Raw genomic sequence first — 24,543 nt, 5'->3', positions numbered from 1 at the left:
GAAGCAGCGATCTCCTTAACGATTTCCTTTATACGTCTGCTTGGGCGGGAATGCTGCATGCGTTCTCTAAGTTTGTAAGTAAGCTTCATTATGGGAGACAAGTCAAAACAAAAAAGTAATCTTAGGAAAAGTTGCCGGTTCAAACTTACTCAATAGCAAAGCGAATTCAAAGTGGCTCCTGTCAGAAATACAATACTATAAAAAATAATCTTCTACAAAGATATTGTCACAGCAGAGAGTAGCCTGCGTTTTACGCGTATTGTTCGGTAAGAAGGTCGAATGAATAACTGAATTGATAAATGAACTTCAATGATCTGTATAAGGCGTTCCAATCTTCATGGTATTTTATGGGTCTTGGCACCTGTGGGTTAGGTACTGACCAGCGCCTAAGATGACTAGGTACACGTTTGTCTACCACGCTCTGATGATAATTACCCATTGATGCTGGCTGTGTTGCGACGCATGTATAAATAGTAATGATATCCATTTATAACAATTAATTTAAATAATATAGTATGAAATGCTTTGATAAATTGTGTCATTTTCATGGTCGAATGAACCATTGACGAGCAGCGTATGAAAAATCCTCTGCAAAGACTCGCATTAACTATATGATACAATGATCCTATTCAGTTGGGTGGCCTGTGTTTCGCCATTCGAGAAAAGCCTGTGCTTAAGAAATTCAGACTACTTTCAGTCCAGATATCGGCTACTAGATGTAGTAGTAGTAGTAGTAGTAGTAGAAAAGTGCATTTCTTGAGCCGTTCGGTACTTCGTGTTATGGATAAAGATTTTCAACAAAGGGTTTACGAAAGGACTGGTCAATTTACGAACCTGAAGCTCGTTTTTATCACATCCGGATATCAACAAAAATTTCTACGCATGATCACTGTAATACCACTCGGTCTGACGATTATCTTTAGAGCTGTTTATGCCACCTGAAGCTTTATTAGATGTTTGTAAAGCCTACACACAAATTTAATAAGGATTTCGCTTGCCAGTTTACGGAATAGTCAGCAGCCAACTTATCATTACATCGATCAGACAACCTCAACAGAACGATCGTGCGCTCATACGAATGTTCCACGTTTGTAAATACATACGTACGCATCGTGTAGTTACTGGTCACATCGTATGTTTAAATGAGCGGGTACCACAAACCAACTTCCTTCCCAGTAATTTACTCAGCGCTGATGGGCAAACGACACGAAAGGAAACACGAACCAAAATGTCTACTTTCAAAAATTACGGGTTTCCCGTATGGGTAACCGTCACCAAGGTAAAATGAGACACAAATGAACGTCATATAATTCTTTCACAGTTGCAGTAAGTAGTACGAGGTGAAGAATCTGGATACATATGGGAAGAGAAAAAGGACGGCGGTCTAAATTAACTGATTAAGATGTAATGATTGTATCGAAATGAAAACAAATGGTTCATTAAGATGTTTTCAATGTGCCTTAAGTGTCAGTATAAAGTGTCGACCGATGTTACAATTTTAGGCCGGTGCTTGAGTCATCCACTGGTTATTTTCAAATATGACTCTACAGCATCGAGCGATTTTGGTAGGTGTCAACTCATCGAGAGGTTACTCAAATAGGTTGCGTACAGCAAACCCCAACGGTTGGGCCGACAGTAGGCTACAGATCATAAAAATCAAAAGCTCAAAATGTTTAACTGGTAACACTAATCGTTGGATAATTAGATCTTAAGTTAATATTCAGTTCCAATTCTTGTATTAAAAACCAAGGTATGTTAAAAACTGGCTTTTAAGATGTTTTAGTTAATTTCCAAAACGACTTTGTATTGAAACTTTTCCGTTTTGCCTCATCAAGGTGTGTTTCAGGTTCTTCAAAAGCTTGTGAAAGTTGGCAATATTCCGGACGAAAAAATAAGTTCTGTTTGCTGTTTTGTCCTAAAGAACTCACTTTTATCTGGTACGAGGAATAGCAAATAGACATGTCCGTTACGACAGACAGCCCGCCATGATACTTCCCAAGTTGAACGCTCCACATAAATATATATATATATATATATATAGAGTCAACATTTAATTTATTTCGCGTGTTATTTGTGTATATATTACTTTTAGCTATTATATTTCTGCTCTCTGCCTCCTACATAAAATCTCCGTTAAAATATCAGGTTTTATTTCAATATTCCATGTCCGTCTCCACCAGACTGTATACATATTTATTGCTATAGCTAACGCAATAACACTCCGTTATTAGGAGGACGTTATATATGTATGTATTTGACTCAGATGCTGTATCGGTTACTGACGAAATGGATATACTCGAGCATCGGCACATAGAGCTTCATGGGCTCATATGGGCTGACAGCCATACGAATACTTTTGATCCTGGCCACTTACCATCTACAGGGACGCTCTGCTTTGCGTTCGCTATCGAAGCACGATCTCTGCTATTAAATGAGGGAAACCTCTTGAGGCCAACAGCAAGTCACTGATAGCCTGGAGTATGGCCTCTTTGCTTGGGATACGACTCACCGGAATGGGAAAATATGGGATTGACAGAGTGTGCAGTGGCAGTGTTTCCGTCGTCTTCAGGTTCTTTTCAGAACGGATGTATGAGGGTCACGGCAGCACACACTTCGTCAGCGACGTAAGTCCTTCAGCCAAAGTGGGCCACGAATGCTGTCGACTTTTCGTTTCTCACCTCCAACAGCGGAATGAAGACAGTCACAGAAGGAGAAAGACTGAAGCCCACAAAGTGAGCGACCATCGAAGAGTTGAATCGAATGCCAATGAATTCTTACACTCCGGCCACAAAGCATCTATAGCAAAAGCTTTTTCGTGCTTCTTTATAAAGAGAGGTATAGGTCACGAGACCTACTCTCGGCGCTGGTCTTTGGCCGTTCTGGACTCCCACTAGCGTCGTGTGTGCGCGTATATCCCAGTGTGGAAATCTGTCTTCTGTACGGGTCTACGAGTTATCTTATCCGATCCGTCACGTCTCCGCTGGCTTACTGTCGCTCGAAAGGATATTGAGCCCGCATCTTTGAACTGGCCAATATTTCTGCCCTTCGACAATAGGTATGAATGTCGTGTAATACAAAACATCCACATAATTTCCCTTAAATTCCGATAGCGGCCACTTTTAAGAAATAGTCACTAAGGTTATAGACACTGTGCCGCTTCACACCATCGTGCGAAAAGCATGGCCAGCTTAAATGAAGGTCCTGAAAGACAGCTCAATATAACTTTACGCATGGCATAAGCGCCTGACATGTACGTTTTAAATCAAGCTTGCTGCCCGCTTAGGCGTTTCGCGTTTTACGTAAGAGCTGTATGGCATAATGATTTCTAGGTAGGGAAGGACAAGTTATATATATACATATATTAGCGTTTAAATATATAAATAACCTGAAAGGGAATGGCTAGCGTTGTAACGGACGTATCGATTCAAGAGTCTTTAGTGCGCTGCTGATCCTTATATGCCTGCCATTGCTATCGATAAGCAAAGCTTCCTGAAACTGCCGCCTCTGGACACATGAAAGAGAACGACCTCAACATCTCAAAACGATTGATTGAATCTAACAGCGATTCTGTTCCAACTAAGTTCTCATTTTCGAGGATCTGCGGCATGCTGTAGGTAGAGATTTACTAGTCAACCTAGAAGGAGTAGGCTGGAAACGTCGTGGAAATGGAATTGTTACTAGTACCTTTGGGTCGGTAGATCGGTCCACGTGCAGAGTGTCTTTTTGGCCAAAAACAGAGTTACTCGCCCGTGTCAACGGGCATACTTTGCCTCCTCTTCTGCAGCTTCTCCATCTTTTTTTTAGCTTCATCGCCGTCCCGTTAGTTTCCTTTTTAGGTCACATGGGTGAACGGAAACGACTGAACGAAGCAAGACGTTTCGAGACCGATGCGCCCGAGTGCCCGTCGCTTCTGCCACTACCTTTCTTAGGCAGGCGTTTTTTTCTCATAGATGTTCACTTACTTGAATGCCTAACACAGTACGGCACTGCATTGCTGTCTTGCCAAATGCAAAATAAAAAGGTTTCCAAGAAACCGCCGTTTAAAGTTTTTACCACTAGCGCCAGTTCTTCCCAACTAAAGTCGATCAGTGATACTATGCATGCCTTCGCTAAGCCCTTACCTAGTTCAGGAAGGCTCCCATGCAAGGCATTAAGCCCGCGGCCGGCGTCTTGTGTCAAAAGCTTTGCCCTTCCTGCATGTCATATCAATCATTATAGTAAGTGGGAAGTGATGGGGTTTGAGAACACATAGCAAATAACTAGTCTTGTATATAGATTTATTTATCTACTGCTGCTTCTCGCGAGTAGCTAGAGCATTGCAGGAAAGTTATACTCTTGCCTTTTTATGCAGGTGCTATAAACCTAAGTATTCAAAATGAACGTTCGTATTGGTTATTCTACAGTATTACTTTGACCTCGCCCACAAACCAAATCACTAACCTGCCTCGTTGACACCCAGAGCAATTAATTAAAATACTCTTTTCGTTTTCTGCCCTTCAGAATCTGAGTAATATCGTTTCTGATAGATAATTCCCTCGTACTATACAACGGTGCCTTCCCAGAACTATACGTGGGGTTAGCGAAGAAATCCGAGCGATTAGGTGTAGATTAATAGCAACCTAATACATCTGTCGTGCAATGATCCTCGATGAGTTATTGGGCCGTACTTTTGAAAATTGGGATGTTTAAAAGATGTTATATTCGAACAGAGTTCTTTCTTGTTACTCATCATTTACTCGTTTCACATCCAATAGAGATAGTCACATTTTTATCTTTGATTAATGATATCTAATCCACCCTGGAATGTTTTTTTTTCTTTGATTTTAACATATTTTCTTAACTTTTAAGTTTCAAAAAGTACATCGCAACAAAAAACTTCGGCCAATCTAAATGTTCTCTTTAAATATGTCGAGTGTCGACCACACTATTGTTTCTGTAGACATTAAAATGACAACTATTGTGTACACGTGTACAGCATACTGATAGATATACAGTTATATAAGGTATATGCACTTTGTTTTCCCCGAGGCTTAAAGACGACGTTATAACATGTGACGGGCATAAGGCCGTCCATTATCTACTAGTATCGTCTCCCGTCTGCTCGCCTTCACTACCTTTCTGCTACTCTATGAGTTAGATGAACTCGCAGTTGAGAGAATGGACAGGAAATGTATCTACGTTCGGCCGGATGCCAGTTTGTAGCCGTACATCCGTTTAATGAAGTGCCTTAGCCCCTATCAGCCGTATACAATCTTGGTGGAACGTTTACTTTCAGAACAGTGGCATGGCACACGGGCATGAAATGGTAAAATATTTGCTTAACTACGGTGGGTACCCAGCCTTTCGCTCAGTCTGCCCCGACGATCAACGCAATGAGCATTTAATCTGGGTCTTTTTCAGGTTGACTGCGGTTGTGCCGAACGAAGTGCACTGACAGTTCACATAGACGTACTCTTCATTTAGTATGGTTACGAATCGTTTTCAAGTCATAAACTTATTACTGCCTTTTTTTGGTGCTCCGAACTTCATTCATGGATATGCTAGGGACTGATATTAGCAAATACGAATGCCAACAGTTTTTTGGTAAAAAAAAGTTAGGCGGACAAATTCTTCTGTCTTCGCCAGAACGCAAACAGAAGAACAGACAGAAAACAGATTCTAATTCAGCCCCCTGGCGATATTGGCTAAGCCGCCGTGCGTAGCGAACACGATTTGAACGTGCTTTGAAGCAAACATAATATTACGTACATTTGTATGCAATACGTGCACTTCTTTCCGAACACTTTTATACACACCTGGTGGAAATTTTGCAAGTGGACGAGGACGAGCAGGCCCGTATGTCGCAACACACAAAACATTTTTTACCATTGCACTGATTATAATTGTGCTACTTATTAGATGACCTTTTGCAAGCTCCGGCAGCGCCAATCGCGTTTTGGCATTGGAACCGGCGGATAATCGGAAGATCTAGATGGCTCCCATCGTGTTCTTGTCAAGTTTTATATATATATATATATATATATATAGATAGATATACGTAATTTTTTTGCATGTGTCGAGAGGGTTATTTTTGAAAAATATGTTTATTTAATATAACTGTTAGTTTCGTTACCAAAGCCTATAGGCCAATGTAAAAACGTTTTTATTTTTATTTTTGAACGCCTTTAGACAGTCCGCGTTGTCATAGCTCCTAACTTAAGGACGCTTCATACACAGTACGAAGGAGGATGCAAACTTGAGGTATTAGAGAGCCGTTAGTCCGTGTTAAGAAACATACTCACACGCTCGAATAGCCAGCCCTGCACTAATTTGATCGTCATGTGAGTAAAGTAATGCAGGTCTGGCTAATGCGCCAACTTGCTGAAAGGTGTATGGCCTACTATGGGACACAGTAAGCATCAAAAATTATATCACCGTTTTTAAAACTACCTACCAAACTTTATTACTAACCAACATGCTTTGTCGAAGTACGGTAACACGATGTGCCTTCGTCAAAGACGACACTTATAGCATGAACGCTGGCTAAAAATTAAACGTAGGATAGGGTCACATTCTAAGTCGTGGGAGCTGTTTCCGCCAATCGATTTTTGCATCGACAATTAATCTGTTTTTTGGCGTTTTGAAAGAACTACCAAACAAGTTCTCTCAAGAGTCATTGAAAGATCTAATGGCATTAACAAAATCTTCGCCAAAACTGCTCGCGTCTGACTTCAATAATATAGCGTTTGTACGTGAGGTGTAAGTTGACTAACAGCGAGTTTAAAGATATCAACTTGAGCAACCAAGGCGTACATCGACAATCAGAAATCATCAAAAATGTTATTTTATATTTATTGAATTAGCCGTAGAATCCCAAGGAAAGTTTCGAGTCGTGTCCCTTTCGTTCTAGCGAATATGAGCCTGCGTTCATTTCGTTAGCAGTCCCCTCGTTAGTAGTAACAGGAAAGACTGCCCATTTCGGCTAATCGAGAACGCCGGCTGAACGGTGTGTCCACGTCAAAGACAGCGGACAACAACCAATATTCACGCAGATTCCCAAAATTTCTCGCTTCTATTCCTTACGGTTTTGTTTTAGAAAAATTAGCCTTCTTTTAGTGTCAAGGTTGGTGGAAAGATGCGCGCCTACCACGACAAACTGCTTGTCAAGATTTATTGCTATTTATACCGAAGGCTCTATATACAATGTAATTATGCTTACTACAAACAAAAGACCATTTGCTTTTCTGATTAACTCCTTGGCCGTTATCAATCATTTCTCGAATACGTTTGTACCATGCGACTTGATAGCTTGCGCAATGCTTTTTGTCGTCGCGTGTGAACGGAGGATCTCAATACAGCGGTCCTGTAATATACTGGAATCCTTCTAATATACTGGAATATATCCAAGCTCTTCGAAGTCTACTCAACAAGAGGGCCATTTGTCCACAAAGGGCTTACAACGAACATCTCAAGAGTGGCTTCCTCCTGGCACCATGCTAAACGGGACTACTTGATATTGGTTTATGTGCTAGTAAACTCCTATCTTAATGAAAAGATACCACTGTACCAGTGACGCCTAAGAGTGAACCACGCCATCATCATGGCAGAAAATCACGAAAAGCTTTTGCTATAGATTGTTTTCTGGCCTGCTGGCTAGGAGGCTGAACATCTATTTAACGAGCGAGCGTGCCATCCAAGCCAAACAATATAGCTTCTGGAAAAAACTCTCCATCGAAACGGTGCGCAAAACTCTGATGCCTGAAGTCAAGATAACGTCCGCCGCGCAATCCGTCTTACCGATATACGGGTTGAGCAAATTCAAAGCGCAGCAAGTTCCAGCCCGGCTCCACGCGGCAATCAGAGAGCTGAGACTAACGGTAAATCTGATCAATCAGATGGAGGGGATGAAGTTCGGAACGAAACGAACGCGAGCGGCCACTGACACTTCGTACTTCGTCGGATCAAATCCCAATAATGTTAACCAGGTTTGGCCGCCTGAGTGACTAAATCGTCTTACCGTTGACTGTTTTCAACCGCTCCCGGTATGTTCGACTTCAACTTAGTTCCTATAGTGAAATAGGGCATACGCGTTATTGAAAACGATCGCTCAATAGAGAATTTTAAATCGTGTCGAAGTCTCGTTTTCAACAGAGGAATGGCTTTATCGAATTCGAAGAATCCTACTCTACGGGGGGAGGAACTTTTACGCGAGAAAAAAATTTCATAAATAGCATGCTGCTCGTTGTCCTTTTATTTCATTCATTCTGGCCGATTACCCAAATTCAGATTTTGTAAACGTAACTAGACCTGTATAATCCATATAGCACGAAGAACTTATATTTATCCTAATCATGTGATATTAAGCTGATATATGTATGCACTCTTCCACTACTACCAGCAGAAGTAAATAGATAAATTTGCTTGGAATAGAATATTATTGGTAACTTGATTGTTTGCATCAGCGTCTGCATAGCGGACGAACGTGACCTCCAACCCAACGTGCGTTCTACTATTTTTTAGCTTCTGCCTTTGATTACGCATTAAACAATAGTTAGGAAAACGTATGCTAACGTGAACTTTCTACAGTTATCCTTGTATGACGTTGCCCCCACATAAACATATTCTTCAGTCAGTCCGATTGGCCACCTTATTCATCAAACGACACATATTACTATGTACGTGAGAATAGTTCTTCTACAGGCGCCATTGGTGCCGATAATGTAAATCTCGCCTATTTTTAGCATTGACTCATAAGCGGTGCATAAATTAGGCTCAACAAAGAATTTCCTTCAAATAATATAGCTACCAGGGTCCCATAAAAGGACCCGGTGCACAATGCACGTAGTCGTTAGCGGTCGACCATCTATGAACCATAACATAGGTCCATTATACTTTAAACGATCAAATTCGGTAGCGGTTTTTCGTTTCGTTATTCATGTCTACGTACGTAATGCGGTCAGTACGTGCAGTCTGTAGTCCCAAGTTGTCAGTCTATGACAGGGTGTACATTGGTCGAAATTAAATTGGTCCACGTGTGTAGATCGATTGTCTATTAACTTTTAGAAATGCATTTAAAGAAGAAAATAATAAATGAAGCATTTCCGTGATTAACTTTAGTTAACAATCCATTAGGGAAGTTTGATTTTTGCAAAAAACTGCAAAGCATTTTTTGAGTAGGATAAGAGCTGTTGCGTCGTACCCGGGCGACCCACTTATACGCATGCGTTACCACAACAACGATTCATTAGTAGATCATCGAGGAATCCGCTAAACAATAGAAGCGATATAATAATTCAGCATCTATCATGCGGTATATTGAATTACTGTTACAGCAGATTGAATTACAGGCCGTTGTGTTATGTACGACGTTTATACGTATGAACCGCATAATGGCTGGCCAAATGGTCCAATTGCACGATATGTGGCGAGTTATGGCACAAAAACAAGAGCATGTATATAAGAAAAATGTGTCTTGAATCGCACATCCCTTTTAGTGTATAGCAATAAAAGCAAGGACAAACGAGAGTCCATCTCTATTGGCGTAATGTTTATAAATTTTCTTTTTTCTTGGGGCTTTTTTGTTGCTGGGAGATTTTTACGTTTGATTCCATGATAGACCCAGACCCATTACCCGTTATGCATAGCTATATTCTATTTAAAAGCGTAGAAGAATAATCTGGTTAAAGAAAGCAGAATATCGCCCCGTTGGGAATCACTCTTAAGACAGAGCTCGTTGCCCTCGGAAAATTAACACAAGCAGTGTACGTCTGTGTAGAATCGCCGCTTTGGATCACCTTACTCTGGTGTACTATTTATATGTTCATGTCGCAAGCTACATACCTACTGTTGTTTCATAGAGTTATACCTTCAAATGAGGACAACTGTCTGTCTCGTCGGTAAAACTTGAGAATTCCTTCCGTTGTTGGCACCTAACGAAGGCAGAAGCTGGCACCATCTCGTTGAGGAATTATGTGCAGGGTGGCGCGTCTAAAGTAGGACGTTTCAAAGTGTTTGGTGCTAGACCAAATCTAAACAAAAACAGATATTTCAATGAATTTTTTACTTTGCTAGAAGTCTCGTTTGTTGTGGTCATATGCATACGGCCTCCATCCACCGCGATGGCAGCCTCAGCTCGGGATATACGACACTAATCAGTCATTTTCAAAACTTATTTTTGAAATTGTAATTGTAACGGTACATCAAGCAATACCTGTAGGCGCCAGAGTATTGCTTACATAGGCGATATACAAAACGCCAACAGGATTAAATCTCAGGCTGATAGTAGGCCAAAGGTCCCAAAGAAGCAAGAGCTCGAAAAGTTCAAGATGTGCAAAAAGGCGCACATACGTAATCGTTGGAGATTATCTGGACGACTCAACAGTTAGTTGATACTTTCCTCGTTAAAACGACTATTAATTTGTGTATCAAAGTGTAGGTGTTTTAAAAACCTGCTAAGGATTTTTCGCTATACATGATAAAAGCTTTTTTTCAGATTTTTCGAAACGGGGGGGGGGGGGGGGTATGCAAAAAGGGAACGTTTAATATTGGCGGAGATTTTTTGGCACGGGCAAATTTAGATAATAATTGATCTTTTCCCCGAAATCCGGTGTTGCTCATAGTAGCAAGTCTATTATTTCGTTCTAGAGAGAACTGATTTTCGCCTGGTGTCAGGAGTGGCGGATGAACGCATGCCGGGGTCCTTCTAATTTGAAGGCACTTCATATAGCCTTCCTGTTGACAAATTAAAAAGCATCATGTTGGGATTTACATGGTTGCGGTAAGTAGACAGAGAGCTCGAGATGATCTGATAAATAATTATGACTTTTTAATGCAACCCTGACTACAAACGCTGACGGCACATATAAAAAAAAAAAAACAAAAGAGTTCATTCTTTTTTTGTTCGTCCGATATCGCCTTAGTATCACGCTACTTACTATACAATATCATAGCAAGGCCCATGGAACACATCGACTTCATGTCGCTTCAACAATTTCCACAAGACGTGATGGAAAATCACAAAGATGACTTCATTTCTCTTATAAAACAACTGACAGTCTTATAAATTGTACGGATTCGACTATCGAATTGGGAATGGTTCATTTCATATGTCGATAGTAACGACCAATGACCATCTTACAAGTATAAAATGATCTTGTTTATTTTATCCCTGAGGATCTAATAACACATTTAGATCAAACGATAGAGCGAGAAAGCTGTTTCGCAACGTTTCATTATAATAAAATTCACCCTTGTAAAATTCTGGCTACAATTTGTTTCTAGCATTAATAGTAACTAAGCTACGAGAGATCCTTTCTCTCGCAACTAATCAAATCCGGAAAAAAAAAATAGAGATTTTTGTGATACTTGAAGTTACCGAATTGTCCTTGAATCTCGTTCATAGCATAATAATAGTAGTTTTTATTAAGAACGTTGCGATCGTCGTATCACCAATGTTGAGCAGAAGCAAGCCAGCCAGCCAGGGAATCTACTAACTTCTTAATTGTTAATAAAACGTCGCTGTTTCAACCAGGCGCATTAGAAACGAGCGAAAACAAAACATCTTGCGTAACGTGCAGCCTTCGAGTTGCACCACCACTACCACAGAAGTCCTGGATCCATGCAATCTTACGCACGACATTAGTTCTCTGTGGCTAGTTCTAGTCCCCATATTTAGTCTTTCCTAAAAGGTCTTTCCATTCTAAGCAGACTTATTTGCAACAAAGCGACCAGATTAACCGTACATAGTAGTGTTACATAGTATACGTTGGTGTAATAAGCCAAAGAGTAGATCTAAAACAGAACCTAAATAAAGGCATCTTATGAAAAAGTATAGCCCATTTGAGACGTAAACAGAAAGATACATGCGGTCAGAAAATGACTGAAGGCACCCAAACAACTACAGTATTATCTATTATGTAGCGCTATATATGTGTGCCACAGCTGACTAGATCACTACGCCGACGTAACAACGTTTTGGAACAATTGAGAGATTTTTTCAAGATCTGAAAAAAAAAATAGGATCTTTACCAGACTTTACGAAATGGGCTAAGCTATATTTGTTAAGGGTTTTTTTTTTATCAATTGTACGCTTCTCGCTATATTGCGTGACAATCACGTACATCTTCGTTAGTAGCACAATATTTGTCAAGATATTGAATATAGTTAAAAACACCTTTGTGTGCACAAAATGGAATGTGTGGCACATAAAACAAGCATTATGTAACATATACTATATGACGTAAAGCAGATGTGCGGTGAAGGTAAACGTATTTGCACAACCTCAGTGCATAGCGACTATTTACACACCCAATTTTTCGCATGGTTTTTAGGGCCCATGGCAAAGTGGCCACAAACATCATTGTCTCTTAGCTCAAAGCAATGATTTGTGAAGTCCACTTTCACGGTTCCAGCATTTTACTTCTCAAATAACGACCATGTGTGAAGCAGATAAACCTAGTAGTGCCCCAGCGAACATCTCCAACACTATTTTTGTGCGCCTTTGAGCAGAGACTTGTTTTTCATGAGATACGGTACTGGAAATTATGGACTTGTACTAAACATCCCTAGTTTTTATTACAAAACATCAAAAAATCGTACTTACAAGTTTTGCCCTAGTAGGGATCCATACTGATCAAGACCCAACGTACGCGCGTGTATGGTGAGGGCCCAGATGGGAACAACACATTATGTATTTTGTAGCCGAGATCAGGCGCCCCATTTTCCAATAAGACATATTTTTTAATAAAATAACTCTAAGTACACTAACGCCCCGTATCATCAGATCTTGAAATTCAGAGGACAATAGATCTTCAGGTCATCCATATATTCTAACTATTTGACTTCAAGCTTACCTATTGTATTATATATATATATATATACACCTATATGCTTATATATTAATGTTAAATTTACATATATAGAAAAGGGTTAATGCTGGAAAGGGTTAATAAAGGATACTAAAAAGAACAGATAGCGGGAAATGCAAAACGTTTGTAACCTTTACACGAAATGATCTTGCAACTAAGTAGACTAGAGGCCACCGTAAAATGGTTGGCTGGATGGTCAGGTCAATCAGTTTTTATGTGGGATTCCGTAGTCAGAAGCGTTCCTTTTAAAAAACTGAACGCAGGGCTATCATTTATAGCTGTTTGTGACCCTGTGCCAGTTCCAACAGGTGCGTGCTCCAATAGAGCGATGCGCAACGAAACAATTCTAATAGAAGTCAGGAAGTTTACCTTTAAGAAAAGACAGACGTATCACACAGTAGTAGGACGGTAGTTAGCTTCGCTGAACAAAGGCGTAACAACGCTTTGGCCAAAGATGTTCAGTACAACACCATCTTGATGAAATCGGGCAAAAATGAGGTGTTTTTTGTAAGATAGAATGTTTTTCTAAACTTGCCTTAAATTGAGATAGTAGCTTACAGATATGAAACTGAGGAATATCGATCGGTGTGTCGAGAAACCGCGTTCGTTGGCGATTGCAGAGGTTACTAATGTTACTTGATAGTATTGAGACGATCGGCGAACAATCTGGGCAAAATGGTCGGCCAGTTTGTTGAAATCGACGATGATAGGGATCAGGGTGGTTCACATAACTTTAGTCAATAGTGAGCGCGTTGCAAGAACAAAGAAGGGTCGCGGAAATCAAGCTTCGATTCCCTCAGAACCATAAGTGTAAACAACAGTTTTTTTCTTTCTACTTTTCCAAATGGAGCGGTCGGACGGCATGGAGAAGACTCCATAAGGTTGTTTGGGTAAGTGATGAACATTTAGACTTGAGGTATTAGGGTCTAACTTAGGAGTGAACTAATCTATTAAGAATAGACAACATTCCATAAACGTTTCGTACATGTTATCTACATTATCACAAACGTCAAACAAGGTCTTTCAGTTGACTTCGTTCGAATGTATCACGATAGGCTTACATTTATTTATGGTCTGTGGTTTTGGAGCAGTACATCGAAAATGTTGCTTTATTATCCGGGTTGTCGATAAGTTCCGAAACTAAAAAATCTGAAATAGGCTGTTGCAAAAACAACCATTGACAAATAGTATGCGTCTTTTAATGACGAAGTCAAAGGGTGCTCTTATATTCCGGTCAATTCGGGACGAGTTGAAATCATCGAGTTTAATTAAAGGGGGCATTGACGTTACAGATAGCAAAAGCGAAGAACCATGTTAGCAGAGAAAATAGATGTTCCAAAATGAAATGAGTGTATTTTTTTACTTCTGTAAGGAATACTTTGTATATATATCTAAGTCGGTCAGTACGAAATTATACAGGCCAACAAAGCGCCATGTTGTATACAGTATTGATTCCTTGGATCCATGGTAGCATTTGACGAGGAAATCAACTATGGGTTAAAAAATTCAGCATGCCTATTTCGAAGTCAAAAAATTTGCAATTAGGAAAACCCTACACGAGAGTGAATAATATTCCAGGTTGTAGTGGAAACTGAATTATCGTTAAAGTTTACGAATGTAAAATGCACTTAAAGCAACAAAGCTAAACTAGCAAGTGCCTGATCAAGAATCAAAACCGATGACGCTTGCCTTTCTTTGTTCCCATGTTAAAATAATAATCCATGTCTGTTTTTAACTTATGATGAAAATGGATCTTCTACGATAATCACAGATGATCATCACGGGATGAATATAACTGGACGAGGAAGCATCATCTTAAAGAAAATGGACAGCTGTATATTGTTACTAGTGTTGTCTATTTGATCATTTAGTGCAGCTGATATTAATTCAATAAAACTGATTCGTCGGCAAAAATTGTGCTTGATGACAATTGAAGCAGATGAAGAGTAAACAACACATTGAATAGCTTCTACTATAATAGACTTATTCTTCTCGCACGGATCTTACAATTGTTCTGACAGAGATGTGACAGCAATAATCAGAGACTTTCTATCACTTCCATAGTGATCAGATCTTGTTCCTCTAGAGAGCCGTTGTTTTACAAATCCCGGTAGTTTTTCAATAGAAATTTTTCAATGCTATCGGAATTATTTTTCGGAACTTCGTGGACGTCTCCAGGTTTCTGCAGCCGTGGAACAGATCACCAAGCAAATAGCGTACACGCATTATAGTGATTAGAAAATCACGTTACTGCAGCTTTCAGAAAGTCACGTTTTAATAGGTTGGCATAACTTTTGAAATACTTTGCACACGTTCGTCAAAGTCTATTCTAAATCGTTAAAGGAGAGCAGGCGCTGTTTGTAAGTAAAGCGGTAGACGGCTCGATAGCATCGGGGTTGACTTGGGTAGCGAACTTCTTGCCTTCACTGAAGGCCATTCTATTTAGTGGGTCTGACAGCTTTTATAGCCTCTTTCATCAAGAAAACAGCTGCTGTTGTGAAGAATAGGCGAACGATAGGCAACACTGGTTGTAGTAGTGATGGCAGAAATCCAAACTACAATTGCGAAGTATCTCATCTCCTGACACCCAACCCTAAAAGTACCCAGACCCAAATCGAAAAAAAAACAGGTCAATGTGCCCTATAGAAGATTAGGACGGGCTTAATCGAGGAGTGGGGGAATATCTTTGTTGCTGCGTATATCGTGGTACTTTGAGAATAGTCTATGGCCTTTTTCGAACGGCGACTTGCAAGCCGCCGACACCTAGACCCAGCGCGTGACAACACGGCTGCTTCTACAGTACGTCTTTCTGTCCGTACGTTCTTTTTCGTCTCTCTTTCCTTAACTAGCATAATAACATTTAAAATCTATCTACGGCCAGATGCCTGTGTCATCAGCATTTGTCGACTTCTCCCGAACGCACGCTGTGCGGTATTTAGATTGCAGGCTACTCAGTTCAACTGCGCGTGTTCTCCCAGGCTAATAACTATAGGACAGCAATGAAAGTATTCAGCCTTGATCTCTCTGATCGTGGCTGTGGGCCTTCTGGTCTATAGCTGTGCTTTGTTTCCCTGTCCTTACTAATGATAACATCGTCCTAGTTGCACAAAATCAAACTGTGTGACTGTATTACAACAGAATGTTTTCCATTTCGATATACTCACATTGATGACGGTTACTGATATTCTTAATCGTGAAAAAGGACAACTTATATTCTTTAAGGAAATCTTCCTATGTTGAGGAAATAACTATATTTGACACGCTTAAGCTCGCATACTGAGAGTAGCTCCCCTAATACAATGCTTAACGGCAGTACCACGTGAAACCCAAATGATTTTTATCATCACTATGATTAAGTTGACAGCTCAAATCGAATGATACGCATGAGCTAGTGTTCGTCTGTAGGAGTCGTAAATTGAATTTCACCGTACTGTTTAAAAGTTTAAGTTTAATATATCATGAGTTTCATCGAATATGGTAAAAGATTTCTTAAAAATACAACTAATTACCTACTTTAACAATAGTTGAATACTATTATTAAATTACTAAAAATGCATACTATTACCTATTACCAGCCAGCCGATTACAGGTATGAGGATGGGCTACTGATCTAACAAGTAGTAAAGGCCTCAAGAATAACGGAACGCGAGGTTTAGCCACTTGTATAGGTGTTGGCCTGAATGGACGCAAAAAAGGCAACTCTCATAGCATTGAACAAACATCGATTACTAATTAGAATGTCACAATGTAAATCTAAGTTGAGGCTAAGAACTACTATCTGACTCTGTTATTTTTCTAGCTAAGTCCGGGAAACGCCGAAGGTATACCCCTTGTGTTTCCTTGTGCTTTACAACAAAATAAAATGTATGTTTTTTAGATAAATAAACGAGTTGAGATTTGAAGTAACTATTCTGGTATTGCTCATGTACCAAGTTGGATATGCTCTTGATATGTCTTCAATGGCTACGCCTGTGACAAGGAGATCCAATTAATTCCATCGAGATACGCCTGAGCTTATAGACGCTGACTGCCCTGTAAGAATTTCCTTTCGTGCAACTTCTTCGTCACGCGTTCTCTGCCTTTCGCTTCGCGTCTTACGTTCTTTATTTCGCTACAAGACTAAAGGTACGAGCAGAGTCCGTACTGTTGTCGCACCCCCTGGAATACCATCTTGACCTGGCAACCAAAGCGTAATAAGAGATCATACGCTTGCGGCGGCTCCTCTTACTTTCACTTTTCAAGGGTGGCCAATGGCTATAACGTCAGCCAGCTTAATTCAGCCTAGTTCGGCTTAGTCCAGTCGAGCGTACTGATACTCTGTAGCGCTCTTGCATTGACGTACGATCCACAGTCATTCATTGCGCAGAGTCGTTTCAGATGAGACTTTCATTGAGTAATTTATGGATTCAACCTATGCTTTGCGATACAATAATAAGGATCGATTTTACTCGACAACGATAAAGGTTTCCAGAGTATCTTTGCTGGCCAGAAGGTACATCGGTCCTCCCTTTTTACTTTCCCTTATTTCTAACATGTGTCAAAGTATGTTACATGAGCAAAATAGTTAGTGCCTCATGCGAATGATGTAAAAGCATTACGACTGGAAAAACCAAGAACGTGTTTTTGGTTGTTGAGCTTCTTATTAGCGAATCACCCCTTAGATTACGGTCTCGTAGGGTAGTGTGCATCCTACAAAGATTTCGAGATGCTGAGGCATCTTTTACTAATATAATAGACATATGACCTATGATAAAGGCGAATCACCCATCGTTAGTGCTGCAGGAACAGTCAATGACCTTTCTTACAACTTACCCCGAACGGCTACTGGCCTATCGTTGTGTCGACTACAACGTCAAGCGATTACTATTTCTGCTCTGATTGTCTGCAATCCTCTGTGCATCGGAGGAGAATCGGACCATCCGATTAAGTATTTCTGACTAACAACACGTTAGTCTTTCTTGTAACCTTTAACTGCCTCATGCTCACAGTCTGGGACAGAGCTGTGGCACCTGCAATAGACTCTGCAGCCGCACATTAATGAACCCGGTGAAAAGACCAATGCTAAAAAAAAATAGGAAAACAGTCGTAATAGTACTTTGAGCAATTTTCCTTTTTCTTTTTGCCCTCCTTCCATTTCTCCTAGCTACACTAAAGTATGTTCTTTTAAGATGAAGATTATCGTCGCATGGCTTAGAGGCAATAGTAGCTATGGCACTGGTGGCAGCAAGTAACGATCTTCTATTGCTAGGATTTGTCCAAGATTGCTACTTCACCTGTTTCGTCTATGTCAATGACGCTCGCGCACAATGTTCACCGTTGTTCAACCTTCTTCCCCATCGCGACCAGCTTCACAGTCCTTCCTTGTTGTACGACTGCAAAGTGAGTCCATTTAGACTGGAAGAGGTGAAACGGAGGGTAGAACGTAAAAGGCACAAGCGCGGCTACGAAGTGTGGCAGAGCTGTTACCTTAGACGGGACTGGAAGAACGGTAGATGGCGGCAATGCAAGACTGGGGAGAAAAGCGCTAAAAAGAAGCATAGTAAACGACATCAATAATGTTATTTATTTCTACAGACGCCGAGGTAATCTTCTATGACCTCATAGTAAACATGACGTACTTGTGGGCGTTTCGTCAGGCTTGCATTATAATCGTGGGCGGTGCATTTATGCACCGAAACAGAAGAGTAAAATAAGGCGAGCAAAATTCTACCGTTTATACTACATTGGATGTCGACAAGGCTGTGTGTGGTCGGCGGTGAGCGGTTGTTTGTGGGAACGCCTGCTACAAGAATAGACTGTCTCTGTGTGTCTATAATACAAGCGTACAAGTATGTCCCGTGACAAGCAACGTAGACCGGGGGGTTTCAGCCTCGTGCTCACTTATTCATATATATACTGTGCGTATTCCCTTTGCCGGACAAGTTCATAGCACATAGCACGCACATAGGGCTACTATACATACAGAAACGCTTAGTTTAGTGTTAAACAAATGTCTCATTTCGTTGTAGGTACAAACGGCACATACGTGCAAACGCTACTTGTTAGTATGCATATCTCGTGTTGTTGCACAGCTGTGAATCTCCATGCGCACGAAGTAAATGCACGTTGTCCAAAGGCCGTGTAAAATGAGAACAACAACGAAAAGACAAGTCATTTTGGGCGTTTCAGGTCCGAACAGCCAGACATTGAGTTAAATTAACTTTAAATCTTCACAACCCGATCGTTAACTGGCGTTTGGCCCTAGACTGGAGATAGTATAAGGTAGACGAGGCCGTATCTATTTGGCCTCTGGCCCATTCGTGTGTGACATAAAGCTCCAATTCCCTTTAGCTGGCGTCTAGTATAACGGAACGGAGCGGCCCAGGAGCTAATGAGCCGACGAATGGTGGCTACTTAATAAGGAAGGCCCAACTAGCTACTGTTGATCCAAAGGTACAAGCAACAATGCTGCCTATATCCGTTCTAGACTCGGCCTCATAATTAACTTCAGGTTGCACTGGCTCATTTCCACACCTGTGCTGTCTGCATTGTCAGCTCTATCACCCGTGTATGCCGTAAAATAGGACAGAAAAATAGGAGGCTGTATAAAGCCCGTAGCCACAAGGAGAGACGTTGTTACAAGAAGAACACGTTTATGTTGCAGGTTGTTGAAAAACCCGGTTTATCATTGTGAAATCGGCGTCGGGCCAAGGCAGTATATTCTGTACGCTAACGTATGGATCACATTAGTGAATGCTCTAGCTGATATCAATTATTTGAAAAATTAATTAGATTTTCTTAGAAATGTATAAACCGGTTGCATCGAGGGTTTAACAAACGCATGAACAGCTAAAAAGTTCATCGTGAGAGAACCGCCGCCAATGACTCCTCCATATTTGATAGATATGAAATATACTCAATTATAATTGTTCCACCTTGAAAAGTTCCAACTACTGCCATCTTATTACACTGGGGCAGAATTCGAATTAAAGCCAAAATTGACTTCAATTAGTATCTTCCGCGTCAAGTGATAGTTTTACTATTTCGTTTGCAGATAGAGCTGGGTTTTGGGGACGGGCACCGTTAGTAAATCTTCACGAATGATTGCCATATTTAAACATTGTAAAAAACACTTCTCTGTCTTGCGAGCTCTTGCTCCTGCTCTTTGGCGTACTAAACATAAGCTGACGGAGGTATTCGTATAGCTGAATGATATAGCACGTGCGGAAAGTGGATGCTTTGAAGCCCTGCTCAAGAGATGGGCTTCGCCTAGTTTACAGGCTTTTGTGGGCATTTCGTCGAATGAGCTATCTATCTGAGAAAAAGTATTGCGTAGTATCATGCTATTGTTCTACTTGCCATGCTATGTATTAGTACAGCTGAGGAGAATCACCAGTTTAGAGTAGCATTAAAACCAGCAAAAGTTATCATTTCTGAATTGGAAGACGGCAGCACTATCTTTTTTGACAATACTTTTTATTTTTTGGGCATTTTACATAAAATCGTATCTAAACAGTATCCGTCTTTTTGGGAGCCGGAGCGGAATGCAATAGAAATATCACTCGAAGGTGCTTGTCCGCCCAGAAGTTCCTAAATAGTCTATGGTAAATGAATGTTTTTCGTATTTTAGCTTTATTCGAAGGTGTTCTATTTGCATCTGGCAGATTTGCATCGTTCAAGCATACTTGGAAGCCCTTGGGTAATAATATTTGCTCAAATGGTGATCGATTGTGTGGTGAAGTGGCCGTGACAAGACTGCTGTTATTATAGATGTAGCCAATATGACGAATGGGAAACGCGTTTATGCTGAGAATGAATCATTTCCATATGTAATATTTAATGTTTTTGCAACGATATGATAATGATGGAAGGAAGCTTGTTACACGTATGTTGAAATATACAGCTGAATAACTCGACTTCTCTCATATATATATATATATATGAAGACCTTTGACTGTAACGGAACCACGCTGGGTTCTACAGCGGTAAGCGCCAGATAGTAGAGCAACGAGCCGATGTATTTTTATTTGTATTAGTTCGTGTATTCTATAATGACAGATCTAATCTCAGTTGCTTTCCGTAGTACTATAATGTTACTTTACACAGGGTGATCGGTTTATCGTGATCGCGCCATGAAGGAGGCTATAACTACTCGTTTTTTAATGGTTAATAACGTGATTTTTTGGTAGGCGTATTTTGAAGTGCCACTAATAAGAAGTTACCTTTGGGTGGCATGAAATTTATAAGGTTTACAAGAGACTGTATATCTGATCCAACTTTTGTAACTTTAATTGATTCGTATCTAGGTAACACTGGAAAGGAAAACAGCAACGTATTTCGTAAATTGCGCCTACAACTAGTATAGAAAATATAAGATTACTTGCAGGGCACAAGGTAGGATTTAGCCATACCCAGAAATCAATTAAACGTTTAGCAAGTAGTAGTCTAAGATGGAGTTTACCTATTTTGCGTTGTGTAAATACACCTACCATCCTCTGTGTCATCAAGATGGTCATCGTCAAAGACGGACGGTGAAAGAAGACGCCCTGAAGCGAAAAGCTGACAGCCTGTCAAAAGGACGCCACAGATCAGCAGATGCTGCTGCCGAAGATGAACTAGCGGCATCGCTACCTCGAAGACCTTGAGGCGTCAAACACTGCGAGAGTCACCGTGTTAACTGGGTATCCTCGTAGAGTGCGTGAAGGTCACATCTGAAAGAAGTTGTAGCACTAAGGGTACAAGCTAACGCCAATAAGAGTGACATCCTCACATCTGAGTCAGAAGCTAGCAACAATAATCCACCTTGACGATGGGCAGTCGAATAGGTATCCTTGCGGGAGCACACTGCCGCTACGCTAAATAATGTATCAACTTTACACAAGGAAATTTAAACACTTCTCTTTCGCGGATACTGGCTGTTCTGGGCCGTCTCTTCCTCTCTCCTAGCTCTCGCGCTCACTTTGTTTAGCAACAGCAACAAAAACGCAAACAACATAAACAGTAATCACTTCACTCAATCAAGTCACTTTGTTTACATTTACATTACAATAATGAGGAAACCAATTGTCATGTTGCCGTGTGTTTCACACACTCATTTAATTAGCTATAGTCGATCATGTCACAAAACAGATGTTCACGCCGTTCGACACTAAAAACAATCGATCGCTTTTTTCGCGCTCTCCAAATGCTGGACCTCGATGACCCGATGTATTTCGCTACGAAGTAGTCGGACAGAGTATGTACAGAAAGCGATGACTTTAATTGTGATGCGTTGGCATCACAAAGTAGCCAACGTGCAACAGCGCCTTCTGCGGTTTGTGAGAGTCATGCCGCGCGTTTTCCAATTCTATTCGCAGACCTTTTTCTTCGGGGAAAGAGTAGACGAAGTGTGGAAAGCGGCCTCGGTGGAGAGGGGCGACATAATCAGAGAGGGAAATGTTGACGAAGGACTTGCCTCGACAGGCCTGCAGAAGAAGCCTTGCAAATCCTGTCAGGCGATGACTGGAAACGTATATGATAGATGCACATGTGGGAGTAGCGTGACAATAGCAACCATGACTATCGTCAACTTAAGACCTTTTGGACAGAAGCAAATTAAATCATTAATAATTTTTAATACACTGGTGTTGTTTATTGCACACTTTCTGCGTTGTACTTTCTATAACGTAGAGATCAAGAACCGAGGAGCCTGGTACAGCTTGTCTGAAAGCAACTTGAACGTAGTCTTATAACTTCTCCTTCGACAGATCTCTTCGTTATTTCAATCGCTATAAATGATACTTACCCCCAGCCGAACGCGGTCAAATCAATCAATTGGGATAACATCTCAAATTAGCCTGAAGTATATGTAAAAATATCACATTTTAGGAGGATATTAGACGCGTCGTCAGAAGGTCGTTGAGATACTCCTGCGTAAAATATCAGGAGTTCTGCCGTTCGAATTTCGTTACAAGGCCAATACGACAAATATAAAAATGCACATAGATTTAGCGAACTTATAGTGCATTCCCTATCAGAGAACAAATCCAAAAAAAGCTTCTTAGCACGGACATGTCGATTTGTGTCGTCCCGGCCTGAAGCGCAGGGCTGAATAGTGGCCATATGAAGTATTTGAATACCTTTCATGTATGTGTTTCATTTACAATTGTTCGTGATTCATACGAGTGCGCAGGTAGCAAGGCAACAGTTAGCCTTCGGCTTAAGCCTCCAATGAACGTAGTAAGTGTACGGGACGGACGATCCCGCGCGGTAGCCTTCTGCAAATGACCACATAGTTTATGCGCATTTCTGCTCTCTGACGTCTTGTAGTAAATGTTGATCCTTTATAAGCGGGAAGCAGCTCTCAGAACAGTTATCTGATACTTTTCTCCTGCGACGCTCCATGTTTTCTAAAACATTAGTTGAGCTATTGATTCTCTGCATGTTTGGAAATCCGTTGACATGTGTCACGCTAGAGATCGCCTGAGTTCTCGACATTCAATCTACTCAATGCAGACTATAAGGACGTACTTGGATTCATAAAATAGACTAAGGTTCCTTCCCTTTAGGGGAAAAAAACATGCTAAAAAGCTAGATTAACTGAAAACATGTAATAGAACGCGCTCAGCCATCATGTATATAATGTACGATGGACAATCCCAATGTAACACATGTTATCGCATGTCGCACATGATATACTAAAAACAGATCTTCCGGAAAGTAGTACTCGAAAACTATTTGCATCATTCTAGTCCTGTTCGACAATTGATCATTGTCAAATTCCTGTCCTATCAGTAGGCACAGGAAACTTCGGGCGGCTCGATACATAAAATCTAATTACCTGTATGCATGCTGAAAAAATAACCGCCTAATATTTTATGAATTTAGGTCAAGCAAGTATTTAAATTCTCAAGATACTAAAATTTCTGAAAATTTACACCGCGATTACGCCGAGGGATCAACGAGTGGTGCTAACTCTCGAGTTGTAAACAATCCGGTTCAGAGCGACCGCTAATCGTTGCCGATTTTAACGAGGAAAATCTGAGCAGAAGTATGAAAACTTCAAGGACCTTGTCAAACTTAGACAATCCGCTTGAATAGGCCTTGTTCACAGATTGTCTATTTGACCCAATCTCGAATTGCAGCACAATGAATTTCGTATCGCAAATGCACTCCTCGAGATGTTATCATTTGTATTGGCAGAGCTGCTGTTAAATTTAGTCTCAGTCAATTTTCTCAAGCGATCTATTACACAGTCATCTATGTATCTGTATACAAGACCTATTCTATTGGTACTGAAGTTCGATTTATTTTCATGAAAGAAAAAACGTAGTGACTGATCAGTGCTTGATTTATGGAAAGGACGAGCGACTTGATAACGACATACGCAACGAGGCTCGAAGCGCATTGTTAAACTTTCTCGGTGTCCTATACTCCATTGTCTCATTAACCGAAGAAAAAAAAAAGCATCAAGCTGATAAATAAGCAGGATAAACATCAGACTACCAACTTATGATAAGGCTAGTTTATTAAACCTCATTGGCAGGTGGATTACAGTGGATCAAGCAGTAAGGTCTTATGGCATGTCTAGATAAAGATTGTCCAGTTGGTCATAAACCGAAACCAAACCAGCAGGTAGTGAATCGGATTTTCCTTTCGTTTTAAGAACGAGCGTGTCGTGAAATCACTCTGGGAAGGCTATTTCTATAGTTACGCATAGATACCTTTTTAGGCCTTTCGT

At 40.6% G+C, this 24,543-nt stretch overlaps 1 protein-coding gene across 1 annotated transcript in view; it reads right to left on the bottom strand.

The window, feature by feature from the left end:
* The window catches only part of LOC111247745 (protein turtle homolog B-like), a 42,126-nt gene extending 19,973 nt beyond the window's left edge, over nt 1–22,153 (bottom strand). Inside the window, exons 1-2 of the mRNA XM_022799045.2 lie at nt 21,627–22,153; nt 21,314–21,535 (exon numbers count right to left, since the gene is read on the bottom strand). Coding sequence (XP_022654780.1) covers nt 21,314–21,449 — 136 coding nt within the window. The 5' untranslated portion in view covers nt 21,450–21,535; nt 21,627–22,153. The remainder of the gene's footprint in view (nt 1–21,313; nt 21,536–21,626) is intronic.
* Between the last annotated feature and the right edge of the window lie 2,390 nt (nt 22,154–24,543).

This window comes from Varroa destructor, unplaced genomic scaffold, assembly GCF_002443255.2.
Source record: "Varroa destructor unplaced genomic scaffold, Vdes_3.0 BEIS01000003.1, whole genome shotgun sequence".
In the NCBI taxonomy this organism is placed as follows: domain Eukaryota; kingdom Metazoa; phylum Arthropoda; class Arachnida; order Mesostigmata; family Varroidae; genus Varroa; species Varroa destructor.
The sequence above is the reverse complement of the archived record's forward strand: the minus strand, read 5'-3'. Positions and strand labels throughout refer to the sequence as shown.